The sequence below is a fragment of the Natator depressus genome, chromosome 8, assembly GCF_965152275.1.
Source record: "Natator depressus isolate rNatDep1 chromosome 8, rNatDep2.hap1, whole genome shotgun sequence".
Lineage (NCBI taxonomy): Eukaryota > Metazoa > Chordata > Testudines > Cheloniidae > Natator > Natator depressus.
Window position 1 is genome coordinate 44940688 of NC_134241.1, and position 17916 is coordinate 44958603.

Genomic DNA, 17916 nt, shown 5'->3' on the forward strand with positions numbered 1-17916 from the left:
AATTTTATAGAATCCATTTCTGCAGGGAGTTAATTGTTTTGTTTGACCAAAAGGGAATCTTGCCCTTTTTTAACATGCTAACTCGTATAATATTTGCAGCTCTACCAGTCCAAGATACAGCAAACCCATTTAAGTAGTTCCTTAATGCAACTGCCCCTTCAAATGTTAGTACTTCATTTGCCTCAGGCCAAACATGCCACACTATTGTTTATTATGTATCAGTGTGCAGATAGTATCAAACATATATTTCCACACTGATCGAGGAGTAACAAAATATACCTTGTACTTGAGTGAGAATAGCTAAAACAACTACCAGTCTTTTTCAGAATATCTGGACATTAAGGCTTTCTATTAAGATTTTATCATTCCCTGTCCTTGTTATTATATATTTCTCTTTTGGCATTAAGATTTACCCCCTCTCTCTGAATAAGTCACTGTTTCTAAAAGTCTCCGACCTTGCAGAAGTTTTTCTATGACAATTCAAGTTTGCTACAGATGGTTCAATGACGACAGCAACAGAAACTATTTAAATCTGATAAAGAACAATGTGGCATTTTCACTGGTATATTTCTACACATGACTTTCCTGGATGCCCCACTGGATTCCTAAGGTTAAGAAGAGACACAAGTCCAAGTCTTGGCTGCTAGCCCAAGCTTACAAGATGAAAACTTTACCCTTCATATGATTGGCATGTGCTGTTCTCCTTTACTGAAGGGGAAGGAAAAAAACATCTGCTCACCACTTCTGAATAAAATAGTATGTGTGATGTTATGATTTAGCAGTGTTCCACTGACAACCAGGCATCCATAACAAACCAAGCTGTATTAGAATGTTATGATTGTAAAATCTGAGTGACTTTGAAACTGATGCTGATCTAGTAGACTGTCCAGTTTTGTTTTTTTAAACGTAGCTCTTAATAAGTTCCTCATTGTTTAAAGTCATTTAAAAAGGTAGCAGTTATTCTTGATGCAGAAGACTATTATCTGAAGACACTATTAGAATAATAGTTTTTGGTCCTTGACCAAAAACTGAGTTAGCACCAAGTGAGTAGCCAGTGAAAGAGTGAATTAGACAAGTTAGCCAAAAGTAAATTGAACCCATGTAAACATAATTATCTGATGGCAGCATCCATGATGGCACATGGAGATTCATCTGGTACATTATACTACAGGGACCTCCTCTGCAAAGAAAACCAAAACTGCTTGTTAAGGGATATTTTCTTATGCCAATACATTGTGATATCTACCCATAAAACATGAACCACCACACCTTGTTCCGGACAAATTTTTTCCACTTTCCCCCATAATAAAATGGCTTCATTTTTGGAGGCATATCAGATTGGGAACTTAAAGCATGAACTTGTTCAAAACAATTTAAAATCAGACCTATGTTCAGGGGCAACTCCAAGCAGTGGGCAACGAAGCACAGAGTATAATCAAGGATAGCTATCAGAACACTCTTATTTCCAGGGTCTTCCCACCTACTAGATAAAGGCATAAGCCCCTAAACTTCGCATCAGTTCAACCTAAACCCACCCAGTGTTAAGGATGATGAGATAGGTTTTGAAAAACCACCAATATCAGGTAGGCACCTAACTGCCACTGGTGTTTTCAAAAATCTGTCCCATAGTCAGTGTCAGCTGTTTGAGGTTTTAAGAAAAACATCCTTGAAGGTCATAATAATAAAAAAAAAAAGGCTCCAGAGGTGATTCTGTCCAATGGACCATCTCTCTATTAAAGTTGTTTGGCAGAAGGAGAGGAGTGTCATAAAATTGTACCTGAAAAGGAGGCCCTCCTGAAAGACCCCTGAGGAATCTACATCTGCCTACACAGAGGCAGAAGACCGGGCTCTCAATGTGGCTGTAGCACTTCAAGTGTGCCAACAAAGAAAGACAGCAATCAATTTAAAAAATGTAAGAAGTACTCTGCTTACCTCTGAAGCATGGAACAAAGGCAGTTACTCCCAGAGGAAAAAAAAGACCTCTGGTACTATAAATGGCCATTAGCATCATCCCATCTCACCCAAATACAATGACACAGCATTCTCTTATTCCTACAGAGGTGTTTTGGGTTTATCCACCCTTCATTTCTACCACACAATGGAGAAATGTTAAAGCTAACTTTTTGACTGACTAAACAATTTTGAATGATTTAAAAAGCTAGTTGCTACTATTAGAGCAGGATGCTACAACAAGAGAATCAGTTTAAATGACTGCCTTTGAGAGAAAACAGTAAGCACAAAATATACAAAATCAAAATGAGTAAGGATGCTACAAGATAAGAATCACACATATTGCCTGGAATAAAATCTCTGTTTCTTACCACAATGCATCTCACTGTTTGTTTTCAGAACATACAAATATTTCATTACTTTCTCACTTGAAACTGAGGAAAAATAGATCAAAGCAGAATATACTTTTTGTGGTGTCTCTCAACTATGCTTTTCTTTTGCAAAAAGTTTTCATATTTTAAATCCTGCCATCCAGAATGTTAAGAAAGGGATTTCTTCATTTCATTTACAGAACTGGATTCATATGCACAAAAATAGTGAGCATATCCTGTTTCTGCAGATCAGATCTTGCAAATCAGTTAAGTTTGCACCAAGAACTCTCAATCTTAGTGTAGCTTAAGTAAAATTTAAAAAAAAATACAGAAAGCTACTAGACAAATTAGAGTGCATATAAATGGTAAAAACAAAACAAAGGTCTGCAGAGGAATCATGGAAATAATCAGTCTTTATTCACTACTAATATCTAGTTTCATCATGTCCAACACAGCTAAATTTACTGTGATGTAATTGAGTGTTGAGTGGGCTGGTCTCCTGTGTGGACTACACCAATACAAAATTAGAATCCTGTTATGAAATAAGACTAAAGCCCTGTACCTTAGCTTTCAAAAGTGTCTATAGTGTTTCGGTGTTCTACTTCACACGCCTTAAATGGGCCATATTTTCAGAAAGTGCAGACCACAGGCCCTCTGAAAACCAGATCCCCCTTAAGGTGTTCGAATTGTGGCACTCCAAGTCTCTTGTCACTTTTAAATATATGAACCCTAGTCTTCACAGGTCTTTACCACAGTGCCCTGACACTAAATGTGACACTGTAAAGAGGCCCTACCTGATCATCTTACCATCTTAATAGAACAGTTTGTGGATGGATTAAATTAAAAATACATAAATACTACTAATGCATTCTGGCTGGAAAAAACAAACAGCAAAGCCTTATGTGAAATGTGCAGAACACAGGAAGGTAATAAAGCACATGGCTTTGATGCTTACTCCCCTGCATCTCCCACACTGGGGTTTTTAAAACACAAGTTTGTGCAAACACCAGGTGTACCATCAGCTGTGATAACTGTTAAATATTTTTAAAGCTCTTGAAATCTAGTAAAGAACAGCGTTTCTTGTTAAAAAAGTTAAAGAGATGCTTCATTCAGCATAGCTGTGGTGGCAGAAAGTTCACATCTATGTTAAAAACAGTCCCCTTACCGGGGGGAAGTTATTCTAGAACAAGGCTAGAACAAATACAGTCTGACAGCCATTATCTCTGTTCAGTGCTGGCCACACGGGAAGCAGAAATGGCAAAGAGCAGCAATGTTAAAACATGGTTGTTAGCAGGATTCTACCATCAACCTGTATGAATAAGAAATTTTGTCTGAAAACCATTATGCTGTATAACAGCCAGACACTTTATATAATGGATTTACAACAGGGGTGGGCAAACTTTTTGGCCCGAGGGCCACATCTGGGTATGGAAATTGTATGGCAGGGCATGAATGTTCACGAAATTGGGGTTGGGGTGCAGGAAGGGATGAGGGTTCTGGCTGGAGCTGCGGGCTCTGGGGTGTGGCTGGAAATGAGGGATTTGGGGTGTAGGAGGATGCTCCAGGCTGGGATGATGCTCCAGGCTTCGGCTGGCGGGGATCAGGGTTCTGGCTGCCAACTGATGTGCTGAGACTACCTCTGAGCCCGTTTTCCCTGGCAGCTTGGGACTTCAGAACCTTGCCTTGTCTGAGCCAGACACGCTAGCCTGCTGCAACACAGACCCAGGTCTGAACTACGTCCCGCAAACTGCAGGCTTAACTGAGAACAGCTTAAGAAGTGCTCCTGTCTCCAACACTCATATGCCCAGCTCCCAATGGGGTCCAAACGCCAAATAAATCCGTTTTACCCTGTATAAAACTTAAACAGGGTAAACTCATAAATTGTTTGCCCTCTATAACACTGATAGAGAGATATGCACAGCTGTCGTTCCCCCCCCCCCCCCCAGGTATTAATACATACTCTGGGTTAATTAATAAGGAAAAAAGTGATATTATTAAAGACAAAAAGTAGGATTTAAGTGGTTCCAGGTGATAACAGACAGAAGTAAATTACCAAACAAAATAAAACAAAAACACCCAAGTCTAAATCTAATACAGTAAGAAAGCGATTACAGATGAAATCTCACCCTCAGAGATGTTCCAATAAGTTTCTTTTACAGACTAGGCTCCTTCTAGTCTGGGTCCAGCAATCACTCACACCCCTGTGGTTACCGTCCTTTGTTTCAGTTTCTTTCATGTATCCTTTGGATATGGAGAGGCTCTCTTGAACCAACTGAAGACCAAATGGAGGGGTCTCCAATAGACTCTCTTGTGGGTGGAGACCCCCTTCTCTCTCCTATGCAGAATCCAGCTGCAAGCTGCAGTTTTGGAGTCACATGGGCAAGTCACATGTTCATGCATGACTCAAACTTTAGAGGTGGCAGCCATTGTTCACGTGCTACCTTGAACATCCCAAGTAGACTTCTTATGTGGACTGGAGTCTTCCAAGGTTCCATTGTCCATTAAGTATTTCTTGTTTGGGCACCTAACTTGCAAATTCCTTTCTTAAGAAGCTGACCAAATGCCTTACTAAGGCTACTTAAAACAAAACAAGTACACAGCCAATATTCATAACTTTGAATACAAAAATGATACAGGGTGCAGGCTCCGGGCAGCACTTACTTCAAGCGGCTCCCGGAAGCAGCAGCATATCCAGCCTCCGGCTCCTATGTGGAGGTGCGGCCATGTGGCTCTGTGCACTGCCCTGTCCACAGGCACTGCCCTTGCAGCTCTCATTGGCCGCAGTTCCCAGCCAATGGGAGCTGCGGGTGTGGTGCCTGCGGACGGGGCAGCGCATGGAGCCCCCTGGCTGCCTCTAAACGTAGGAGTTGAAGGGAGGACATGCCGCTGCTTCTGGGAGCCGCTTGAAGTAAGTGCTGCCCGGAGCCTGCACCCTGTATCATTTTTGTATTCAAAGTTATGAATATTGGCTGTGTACTTGTTTTATTTTAAGTAGCCTTAGTAAGGCATTTGGTCAGCTTGTGCAGCTTTGTGCAGAGCAGCCCCTGACCCTGCTCCTCGACTGGAGCATGGGAGCAGGGCAAGCCCCAGACCCCGCTCCCAGGTGGGAGCTCGAGGGCCAGAATAAATCAGCTGGCAGGCCAGATGCGGCCTGCAGGCCATAGTTTGCCCACCTCTGATTTATAATAAACTTCCTGTCCTGAAATGGCCTATTGTGATATCTTATGGGGCTAAAAGTAGAAAAGCTTTTAGACTAAAAAGGTTCCCTTTTAAGTGATGTAAGCTTAGACAGAAAATAGTCTGAAAGGACAATGCCAAGTTAAAAATTGTTTTTTTATTAAACACTCCTAGATAAATATTTTTAATATGTTTACCATTAATGCTGATTTCTTTGACTTTTGCATCTTGGAAAATTAAGATTGATTAGTGAGTTTCATTTTTGTTTGTACTCAGTTTCATGTTTCTAGTTCTCCTGCACTAACACAATGCTGCAGTGTTCAAATCCTAATTAACTATTTTCAAGAGATTTTAAAAACATGGGAATGTTTTCATAGAATCTCAGGGTTGGAAGGGACCTCAGGAGGTCATCTAGTCCAACCCCCTGCTCAAAGCAGGACCAATCCCCAACTAAATCATCCCAGCCTGGCCTTAAAAACCTCTAAGGAAGGAGATTCTACCACCTCCCTAGGTACCCATTCACCACCCTCCTTGTGAAAAAGTTATGGATTTCACTGATTTCACCATTTCACTAATCTCAGGTTTTAGAATACCTTGTTTTAAACTAAACAGCATCCTAGCCTGCATTCTCCAAAAGCCACTAACCTCTCCAAGCAGACAACCACCAAAGAGCACCAAGAGCAGAATTTGAAATATTTTACTCCAGACTAATAGTTATAGTCCATTTCAAAAGAAGCATGGCTTTTCTGAAGGACAGATTAAGAATAAAGATGATGTATTTTTCCTTGGGCATTACGTGATTTCATTGGAAAAAAACCAAAAAGGAAAAAAGATTACAATAGGCAGAATAAACAGCAGCTTAAAGAATTAAGGAGCAATAGACCACCTGCAGGGAAGGAGAAAGAAGAGTAAAAAAGCCAGAACTGGAAGATGACATGTCTTTGCAACAGGCAGGGTCTCACAGAGTAATGGCAGTGACTATAATTACAGGGTTGCATTTCCATTTAAGTAGGATGTTCTCACACCTTGAACAAACAAATTTGAAGTTTCTAGGACAAGCCACTGTTGAGATATGACATGACACAGAGGTAGTTGAATAATTTTCGAAGACAACTTAAAAAAATAAAATAAAACTCAATACATCAGAAACTGTTTGTCCAATTCATTTCAAGTTACCATAAAAACCCACAGGAAACACCTCAATTCAAAGGACCTCCTTGAGGGATTTAGCGTGGAATAAAAATAGGGCTTACAGTGAAAGCCTACATTACTTTTTTCTCGAAAACATAAGCCAAAATAGATATCAAGAGGTAAATTCATATTCTAAAAGTATGCAAATCCCTGCTTTAATTGAAAAATACTCATCTTTAGCTACAGAGCCACAATTCGCACCTCCACAATAAAATTCTCTATACACAGAACATGCATTTCACTTAGAAGTCAGCAGATGGAAACAGAGGTTTTGAATATATAAAACTGAGTGCCTAAGTCTGTTTCTTCACAAAAAGTTTCTTCACAACAGGTATGAAGTAATTTTATTTTGATTTATTAAACATTTTAATGCCACAGCAGAAAGTGTTATGAACAGATTTAAATGAAATACAAAAAAAAGTCCTGAACCCCAATACCATTAAAAATGTTAAGATCTCTATGCAGAAGAGAGACCAGCCTGCTGCAAAGACTGCCTATTCCAATTCATCAACAAAAAAACAACAACAATGAAATGGAATTGTAGAGTTGCTTTGTACACTCCGGAAAGTGAGCTTCCTATGATCCCCTATCTTTGGTCTGTCTCTTCTTCTGATAGCCTCTCATACACTGAGGCACTAAGCCTCAAATACAGGGTGGCACTGAGTCTCACAAAGGGTATGTCTACACTGCAATAAAACACCCATGGTTGGCCCGTTTCAGTTGACTCGGGTTTGTGTGGCTCAGGGTGCGTGGCTATAAAACTGCAGTGTAAATGTGTGGACTCAGGCTGGAGCCCAGGCTCTGGGACCGGCCCAAGCCTGAACATCTACACTGCAGTTTTATAGCCCTGCAGCCCAAGCCAGAGTCAGCTGACACAGATCAGCCACCAGTGTTTTAGTACAGTGTAGACATACTCAGAGGGTGGCACTGAGCCTCGCAGAGTGCATCCCTAACTCAGGACTTTTGAGGGGGAAGAGAAGAGGACAAATGAGAGGAGAGGAAAAATCGATGCGAGTTGGATTCAGTGAATATATGCAGCAAAATCTCCTTCTACCATTGTTACTCAGCCTCTTTTCCAATCACTGACGCATGAGGAATAATTTCATCCATAGTACATGGGGGGAAAGAAGGGCTTCCCTCATCCCTACAATTTAGCTTGCAACAGTTGAGCCACAAATGGAGACTTCCCACCACTGTGGTAACTAGTTTGGCTAGAGCCTGATTCCATCTGTGGCAAGAGGGCAAGTTTGAGCTGTTGTACAAGACAAAACTAGCAAACAACAACTGCTATGCAGGCATTGCAGTGTATCCTCTTGGGAAAGGAGGACTTGGTGCAGCATCTCTGGAAGCCTCTGTGACTGGCAGCCATAGAAGGAAAATTTGCAATGTTTATTATTTAGACCATCAAGATTTGAGATTTTTTTCCCCTAATAGTTATTTCAGTTATGAAAGCTTGTAATAAACCAGCAGACATACAAATCCATGTAACCTTATATATTTGTGCCAATAAGACTGTTAGTATAAAAGGCAAGAAAACTAGGGAGGAAAGTATTTTAGTTCAACTTTAATATTAAGGTTCATAATGAGTTTTCATGTAATTAATTTGTTACAGGAAGGGAACGATGAATTATCTTGTATTTAGTAAACAGGACTGGGAATTAGGACACCTGGGTTCTACTCCAGACTATGCCACTGACCCTGAACAAGTTATTTCAGGCTTGTACACATTAGAAATTTTGGCACCAATGTAGCCACTCTGCTTCAATTCCCCAGCATAGATATGTAGACGTGCTTCCATTGTGCCCTACTGAATAACTCACAGGGGGTGAAAGCCCTGCTTTCCACTAGTGTAGCACAACTACAGTGGGGATTCTGTACCAGCATAGCTACACCAGGACCAAAATCCCTCATGTGGAAAAGCCTTTAACCTCTCTGTGCTTCATTTTCCCTCTCCCGACACCTGAGAAATGGGGTAATACCTGCTTCATAAGGATTTGTAAAGCTAAACTGACATGTGAAGCACTTTCAGATTCTGGGATGGAAGGTGCTATATAAGTGAAGATTACAAAAGTCATTTCATTCATCAACCTGAGATCCAACAATGCTTCTGAAAATGCTAGCAGTAGTGGAGAAAAGCTGGATTCAAAACAATTTATACCATTTTATTTAGTGTTTAAATAGCCATCAAAGATAGTCTGAATTCAAACAAAGCAGCAAATGCTATGCAATTAAGTATCAAAGAACCCCAAAGTGATCTCAAAGCTTCCGGGGCTGCACCATTTAATTGGCTCTGCAGAAAACCAAAACTATTAAGTGTTAAGTTCAGCATGATACACACTGACTGTTTCCTGAGGTTACCACCGAGGGCCGAAGAACAGTGTTTTGCAAACACACAACATCCTTTACACATTTCCCAGGTCCCTTAGGACTGCCTGACAAATGCTTCATGTAATCGGAACTCTGACCCATATCAACATATATATTTTTAAGAGGAATGTATTCCTAAAGCTTAGTTCCTTAATGTTGCCCTTGATTACTGATAGGGCATGGAAGCCTGGCATCAAAAGCAGTTATCTAAAACCATTCAAACATCCCGTTCTCATCAGTTACCAGGGTCAGTATGCCCTTGATCCAGGTTTGTTTTTAGAAAGATGTGGTTTTTCTGTATTTTAGCAGTACTTTGTGCATTTTATCTCAAAGTTTTACGTCCAGATGAAGTTCCAAAACATAACGGTTTAATCCAAAAAATACAAGAACATTAATGATACACCTGTTTTAATTGCTGGCCCATAAATTATGCACCTTTATCGCTCCACTGACTTAATACAGGTGTCAGAGTAACAGCCGTGTTAGTCTGTATTCGCAAAAAGAAAAGGAGTACTTGTGGCACCCTAGAGACTAACCAATTTATTTGAGCATAAGCTTTCGTGAGCCACAGCTCACTTCATCAGATGCATACTGTGGAAAGTGTAGAAGATCTTTTTATACACACAAAGCATGAAAAAAATGGGTGTTTACCACTACAAAAGGTTTTCTCTCCCCCCACCCGACTCTCCTGCTGGTAACAGCTTATCTAATGTGTTCACTCTCCTTACAATGCGTATGATAATCAAGGTGGGCCATTTCCAGCACAAATCCAGGGTTTAACAAGAACGTCGAGGGGGGGGGGGGGGTAGGAAAAAACAAGGGGAAATAGGTTACCTTGCATAATGACTTAGCCACTCCCAGTCTCTATTCAAGCTTAAGTTAATTGTATCCAATTTGCAAATGAATTCCAATTCAACAGTCTCTTGCTGGAGTCTGGTTTTGAAGTTTTTTGTTGTAATATCGCAACTTTCATGTCTGTAATCGTGTGACCAGAGAGATTGAAGTGTTCTCCGACTGGTTTATGAATGTTATAATTCTTGACGTCTGATTTATGTCCATTTATTCTTTTACGTAGAGACTGTCCAGTTTGACCAATGTACATGGCAGAGGGGCATTGCTGGCACATGATGGCATATATCACATTGGTGGATGTGCAGGTGAACGAGCCTCTGATAGTGTGGCTGATGTGATTAGGCCCTGTGATGGTGTCCTCTGAATAGATATGTGGGCACAGTTGGCAACGGGCTTTGTTGCAAGGATAGGTTCCTGGGTTAGTGGTTCTGTTGTGTGGAGTGTGGTTGCTGGTGAGTATTTGCTTCAGGTTGGGGGGCTGTCTGTAGGCAAGGACTGGCCTGTCTCCCAAGATTTGTGAGTGTTGGGTCATCCTTCAGGATAGGTTGTAGATCCTTAATAATGCGTTGGGGGCTGAAGGTGACGGCTAGTGGCGTTCTGTTATTTTCTGTGTTAGGACTGTCCTGTAGTAGGTGACTTCTGGGGACAATGTATACCTTCAAATCAGCGGCATGGCTATGGGTACCCGCATGGCTCCACAGTATGCCAACATTTTTATGGCTGACTTAGAACAACGCTTCCTCAGCTCTCGTCCCCTAATGCCCCTACTCTACTTGAGCTATATTGATGACATCTTCATCATCTGGACCCATGGAAAAGAAGCCCTTGAGGAATTCCACCATGATTTCAACAATTTCCATCCCACCATCAACCTCAGCCTGGTCCAGTCCACACAAGAGATCTACTTCCTGGACACTACAGTGCTAATAAACGATGGTCACATAAACACCACCCTATACCGGAAACCTACTGACCACTATTCCTACCTACATGCCTCCAGCTTTCACCCTGACCACAACACAGAATCCATTGTCTACAGCCAAGCTCTGCGATACAACCACATTCGCTCCAACCCCTCAGACAGAGACAAACACCTACAAGAAGATCTCTATCAAGCATTCTTACAACTACAGTACCCACCTGCGGAAGTGAAGAAACAGATTGATAGAGCCAGAAGAGTTCCCAGAAGTCACCTACTACAGGACAGGCCTAACACAGAAAATAACAGAACGCCACTAGCCATCACCTTCAGCCCCCAACGCATTATTAAGGATCTACAACCTATCCTGAAGGATGACCCAACACTCACAAATCTTGGGAGACAGGCCAGTCCTTGCCTACAGACAGCCCCTCAACCTGAAGCAAATACTCACCAGCAACCACACTCCACACAACAGAACCACTAACCCAGGAACCTATCCTTGCAACAAAGCCCGTTGCCAACTGTGCCCACATATCTATTCAGGGGACACCATCACAGGGCCTAATCACATCAGCCACACTATCAGAGGCTCGTTCACCTGCACATCCACCAATGTGATATATGCCATCATGTGCCAGCAATGCCCCTCTGCCATGTACATTGGTCAAACTGGACAGTCTCTACGTAAAAGAATAAATGGACACAAATCAGATGTCAAGAATTATAACATTCATAAACCAGTCGGAGAACACTTCAATCTCTCTGGTCACGCGATTACAGACATGAAAGTTGCGATATTATAACAAAAAAAACTTCAAAACCAGACTCCAGCGAGAGACTGTTGAATTGGAATTCATTTGTAAATTGGATACAATTAACTTAGGCTTGAATAGAGACTGGGAGTGGCTAAGTCATTATGCAAGGTAACCTATTTCCCCTTGTTTTTTCCTACCCCCCCCCCCCAGACGTTCTTGTTAAACCCTGGATTCGTGCTGGAAATGGCCCACCTTGATCATCATACACATTGTTAGGAGAGTGATCACTTTAGATAAGCTATGACCAGCAGGAGAGTGGGGTGGGGGGAGAGAAAACCTTTTGTAGTGGTAAACACCCATTTTTTCATGCTTTGTGTGTATAAAAAGATCTTCTACACTTTCCACAGTATGCATTTGATGAAGTGAGCTGTGGCTCACGAAAGCTTATGCTCAAATAAATTGGTTAGTCTCTAAGGTGCAAAAAGTACTCCTTTTCTTTTTGACTTAACACAGAAGATTGCTGTAATCTTTAAAAGAGAAACTATCCCTATAAATATACATGTTTATAGGAGGATCACAAATGTAAAGTTAAGTGCATAATGAGTACCCCAAATGGCCAAGTTACAAGAAATATGGGAATACCAAAGTTGAGATTTTTCTAGATTCTTTTAGGTTTCTTAGAATCCACAGCTGGAACAGGTAAAAACACTTAAGTAAAATTTATTTTACTTCAAACTCAGGAATTATCTAGCTGACCTAGGAGAACTAAGGAAGTCCAATTAAAGAGTGAGACTAAGAGTCTGAATGGCTGCAAGCCATATCTACAGGGGCTAAAAGTATTATAACCATGGTAACAGAAATAAAAGAAGATCTTTCCTAGTTTCCTTTGTATATCTGATCATTTGTTGTAGTCCGTTTCATTGTTACTTTCCCCTGTAGAAACAGCCATGCCGTGTTAGTGGAGGTTTTTCATAGAAAAAACTTTAATAACGAGGAAATGTGATTGTAGAGCCACAACATTTGTCATAAGAACTCACTGGCATGTGTGTAGACACTTGAAATTTAGTCATATTTTATTGAAGTCTAAGCAGGTGTCCCTTAAATATTAGAGGATTATTTGGTGGCTAGTAGGAAATGAGAGTTAGTGTTCTTGGATTTCTTACCCATCATCAAGTGTCCATACCACAACTGAAAGCTGGAGAAAGTTGTGCTGCCATTCTGTAGAGAGTATTTTAATCTCTATTGTTGCCCAACCAGCACCTTCTACCAACACAAAGTTCACTTTAGAGAAGTATTTTAAAAAAAAATGAGAGTTGTACCCAATCTTATTTCCTTACCACATCTAGACCAGCAGTTCTCAACCTGCAGCCTAATCAGCACAGGGCTGTGGTCCATGTCACATCCACAAGGCAATACAAGTACTATTGAATGCGGCCCACAATGGTAATTAGGTTGAGAACCACTGATCTAGACTATTTAAAAAAAAAGACACACCAAGAAGAGTGTTGGAGCAAGTTGGGATAGTAAAGAGTCTGCAATTTTACCGCTGAAGTTGACAGAAACTACAGTACAACCTTGCCTGACAGAAGAATGTGTCCATCCTTGAATGCTTTAGAGATAACAAAAGGTAACAAAAAAAATCTCAGAGCAAGTTTCTCTCAAACTAAAATCGAGTGAAATTTAACAGTTACCTTATCATACAGAAACAGCACATTTCTTTTCAGTAATCTGCAGAATTTGGCACTCTTATAACCAAGAAGAAGGGATCCTAACTTTTCTTACTCTACCATGGAATAGATAAAAGTTGCTGTGACCTTCTGTATAACAGTTACTAATAAAAGAAGCTAGCTGTATTCTTAAAATGCAGGGAACTTAAGAGGACAACCTGTTCCATTATTAATTAATTTCAGCTTTGGAACACTTAATTTGTTATCAGCCCCAAACACGACACTGAGGAGATTAATGCACGTACGCAAGAAAGAAAGAAGAAATTATTCTACTTTTATTAAGTATCTTACTTGGTTAATGGATCAAAAACCCTTGTGGAAACAATTAAAACACCCCAATACAGTTTTGCTCAATAGGTTAAATCTGTGTATGAAAAGCTAATGGCAACTGACTGTTTAAACATGGGTTATAACAATTCTCTTCTTCCAACAACTTGAACTATTTGCTAGATTCTTACTGAATCCCCCCCCCACACATACACAACCTTAAAAAAGGGATGAGCTGAGAGATTTGTGTTAGAAATGCTTTAAGCCAGGGATCAGCAACCTTTTGCACGGGGCCCGTCAGGGAAATCTGCTGGCAGACCAGGGCGGTTTGTTTACCTGCAGCGTGCGCAGGTTCGGCTGATCGCAGCTCCCACTGGCCGCGGTTTTGCCATTCCAGGCCAATGGGGGCTGCAGGAAGCAGCACAAGCCGAGGGTTGCCGATCCCTGCTTTAAGCTATTAGTACAGTTTGCCTCAATGCTTTCTGATAGAGTTACAAACCTTGAGCCCCAATCATGCAATTGACTGCACAGGCTGACTCCCATGCCCCAGGGAAATGCAATTCAAGGAACTACCCATGAGTCCACCCATATGGAGTTAACTGTAGGATTGGACCCTCAGCTATTAATCATAGTGCACTGTCCATTTACAGATACTTAAAAATGTTTGTTTTCACAAGCAGCAAAATATTTACAATGTTACAGAATGAAGTACTCTGTGCACAACTCTCTTACAACAATGTTGAGGGTGTTCCTTTAATTCTTGCCCTCTTAATTCTCTAAAGGTTTGTAGTTTGTTCAAGTGGAAGATCCCCTTACAGCTTTAGTACAAAAATGCTATATTGATTTTTTATTCTAAGATTTTTCAAAAAGTCAAGTTCAGTGGTTTAAGTAGTAATTTGTTTTTAAAAGAGAATCCCGCATCACCAGTTATCCTTCAAAAAAGTAACCAAAATTAAATAGATTTCAGAGGAAGAGGAAAGCAATGATCCACTGGCAATAACTTTCAAGAGCTCATACTGACAGTAACTGTCTACAAGATTGACTGGTAGCAAAAATATATACAGAGAAAAATTCTCTTACTTCAACATAAGTTTGCAACTTCTTTAAGAACTTCTAACATGTGCCTCTTGGGTGTTTTGGGGGCACCAATCTGAGGAGGCTACAGAGTGACACTCCTCTGGCAGTCATACGTGAAATGTGACAAGGAAGCAACTAAGTCAGTCCAGTGATTATTTATGAAATTGGAAAGGAAGACATGGAAATATCCCCTCCCCAAATTCTCTCACTTTCCATTAACATTCAATAAAACTCCACATGGAGTGTGCATTTACCAACTTCCCTCTCCACAGGTTTCTGTGAAGTCTACACCATTCTCTCTCTAGATGTATTATTGCTTCCTATTTACTTCTGTTTGCAGCTTCAAGATTATTTTTATCTTCTACATAGCAATAGCACTTAAAAACAGCAGAAGGACAGTCCCTGCCTCAAAAGCTTACAATAATTTAGAAAAAGATGCTACTGTTGGAATAACAGAAGAACGAGGCCAAGGGAAATAGCAAGATCACATTAACAGGCCACATATATATACACAGCTTTTAAAAATAAATTTTAAAGTCCCTTTGAGTCAGTTGTCTAGTCATTATTGGTTGGCACCTTATCTTAGGCATTACAGCAGAAGTAGACCTCAAGGACTTGGAAGGAAACAGAAGAAGCTTTACAGACTAGTTCAGGGAGTGCATTCCATGTGTAAAGAAGCAAGCACAAAGGTGTTTGTGGGAAAAAATAGAGGCTGGCATAATTGAGAGCAAACTGGTCTTCAGATCTGTGTCTCACATCCTGGCCTGACAGGCTATGTTGTGCATAATTTTAAAATTTAAAGACAAGAAGACATTTGATGTGATGAAGGGGGTGACATGATCAGAAAACAAAACAGGGTTATTTTAGCTGCAATGTATCTGAAGAGTAAGGGGGCACACAGTGGGAAATAGGGGTCAGGAAAACCAGAGGGGAAAAGGCTGCGGTAGCCTGGATGGAAGATACAGACCTCGATGACAGTTCTAGTAATATGAATTTAGAAGAAAAGCTAGATTTCAAAAATATTAGAGAAAGAAACTGGAAGAATTTGAAATGGCCTAAATGTTCGGTCTAGAGAGGCAGCAGAGTTGAAGAAGACACTAAGATTACGTGCCTGAAAGGATGGTGGTGCCATAGGATCACAAAACTCTTTACAAACAGGCTATGAAGAAAATATGTTAGCCCTGTCAAAGGACATGGTCACCACAATGATATTCAGCCAAAGCGAAAAGTGAGATAGCTAAATGAAAGTTAATACAGTAAGTCAGTGTTTCTCAACAACCGGCCCATGGACCGGTGCTGGTCTCCGAGATTTTTCTGACAGTTTAGGAAGGCAGCAAGCCGGTCCCTGGTATCAAAAAAGTTGAGAAACATTGCTGTAAGTCATCCCCAGGATTCCACAGAGTTTAAAAACACCCCAACCATCAACTACTTCACTAGGGGTGATGGTCCTGGTCACCTCAAGCACACAATGGGTGGGAGTAGAAGAGATATTTCCCAACCAAGGATCTTAAATCACTTTGTAAACCATTAAGCTCAGCCCTGGCTGCAACAGAGAGACAATCCCATTCTGTGATTAGACAAGGTCTTCCATCCTAAAAGGCCCCATAGCACTTTCCAAACTACACTAACATTGCTTCTCCTGCCACTGTGAATGCAGCATACATGGGAGTTGATTATTGGGATTTGCTTGCTAGTACAGCAATTTAGACGCAGTGTCCCCCAGAAGGGAAATCAACACACCTGTCACTGGAGGTTATGGGGGCAGCACAGGATCTTTGTGGGAAGAGGTATCTAAGCCACAGGAAGGAGATACTAACTGGAAGGAAATCTCCTCTGGAAACTTGGGTGACTGGGAGCAGGAGAACCCACCACTCACAGCACGGGGGGGGGGGGGGGGGAAGACCACCCAACCCTCCAACACCCAGGGCTACAGGGTCCCACAGGAGTGGAGAATCCCACCAAACAGCACAAAGGAAGACACCCCTAATTCCCAGGGCTATAAGACCAGGGAGAAGCAGGGAAAGCCCAGCACACAGCACAGGTGGGGAAAAACAACCCCCATATACAGGGCTATAGGGCCCCATGGGAGAGGCAGAGCCTGCAATACACCGCATGGGTGAGGGAAGGCACCCCTCATACCCAGTGCCATAGGGATCCATTGGAGTGGGGGAGCCCGCCATACACAGCACAGGTGAGGGAGAACGTGCCCCACAGCCAGGGCCCCACTGGAGTGGGGGAGCCCGCCATACACAACAGATGCGACCCCCATGCTCCATTTGGGAAGGGCTCGGGATGGGGGAGTGCTCGGAGTGGCCACGGAGTCCGGCATGAAGAGGGGTCGGTGAGACCACCGCCCCTCCCAGCCCGGGGCAGGGCTCCCCCCGGCTCAGCCCCCTGCCCCGGGCTCGGAGACCCACTCACCAGAGAAGGGAGCAGAAGAAGAGGCAGGAAGCCAGGGCCAGGAGCCGGCGGGGCGGCTTCCTCATCGTCTCCCCCTTCTGCCTCCCGCGGCAAGGAGGCGGCGGCGCATCCTCCCGCCTGCTGCCGAGGGGGACGAGAGCGGCGGAGCTGGAGCTGGAGCTGGAGCTGGAGCCGGAGCCTCGCTGGGGGTTCAGACACTTCCAGCCGCCTCGCGCCGCTGCCCCCGTCTCGGGGCGATCTCCAGGTCAGCGCAGCGCGAGCGGACCCAGCGGAGCCGTTACCCTCCCCCCAAGTCCCCCCCTTCACGCGCTGAGCTGGAAGAAGACGCGTCACGTCACCTCCCCTCACATAAACCACGCCTCCACTCGTCGCCAGAACACAATTGGGCCTGCACATTCGATGGCTTCCTCCCACCCCTCACAGTGATTGGCTCAGAGGGACCACTGACTGATACCATCCCCATCCCGCAGTCAGAACTCCCACTGTGATTGGACTACAAAACGGAAGGGCCTCTTCAAAAGACCCTCGCACCCTGGGAGTTGTAGTCTTCTCTCGGCATCGTTCCCTCTCAGAGAGCGGCGAACCAGGGGTGCCCTCCCCAAAGCCAGGACCGATTTAAGCGTCTTTAGAAGAATTAATAATAGAAGTAACAACAAAAATATACAGATAAGCGAAATGAGTTACAACATAATGATAAACGTTTCCGGGCGACTGGTAGCAGACTAACACGGCTAGCACTGAAACCTGTCCGTATTGACCTAGCTATATTCAGGCTTTCTGTGGGCGCCGCCCCGAGAGAGCTGAGCCCTGATTGGTGGGAGCTGAGGTCCCCGAAGGTA

General features: G+C 42.5%; 1 protein-coding gene across 2 annotated transcripts in view; it reads right to left on the reverse strand.

Moving 5' to 3' along the window:
* SUCO (SUN domain containing ossification factor) overlaps window positions 1–17368 on the reverse strand; it is a 78311-nt gene extending 60943 nt beyond the window's left edge. For both annotated transcript variants that reach the window (XM_074960894.1, XM_074960893.1), the window contains exon 1: window positions 17078–17368. In XM_074960894.1, coding sequence (XP_074816995.1) covers window positions 17078–17142 — 65 coding nt within the window. In that variant the 5' untranslated portion in view covers window positions 17143–17368. The remainder of the gene's footprint in view (window positions 1–17077) is intronic.
* Between the last annotated feature and the right edge of the window lie 548 nt (window positions 17369–17916).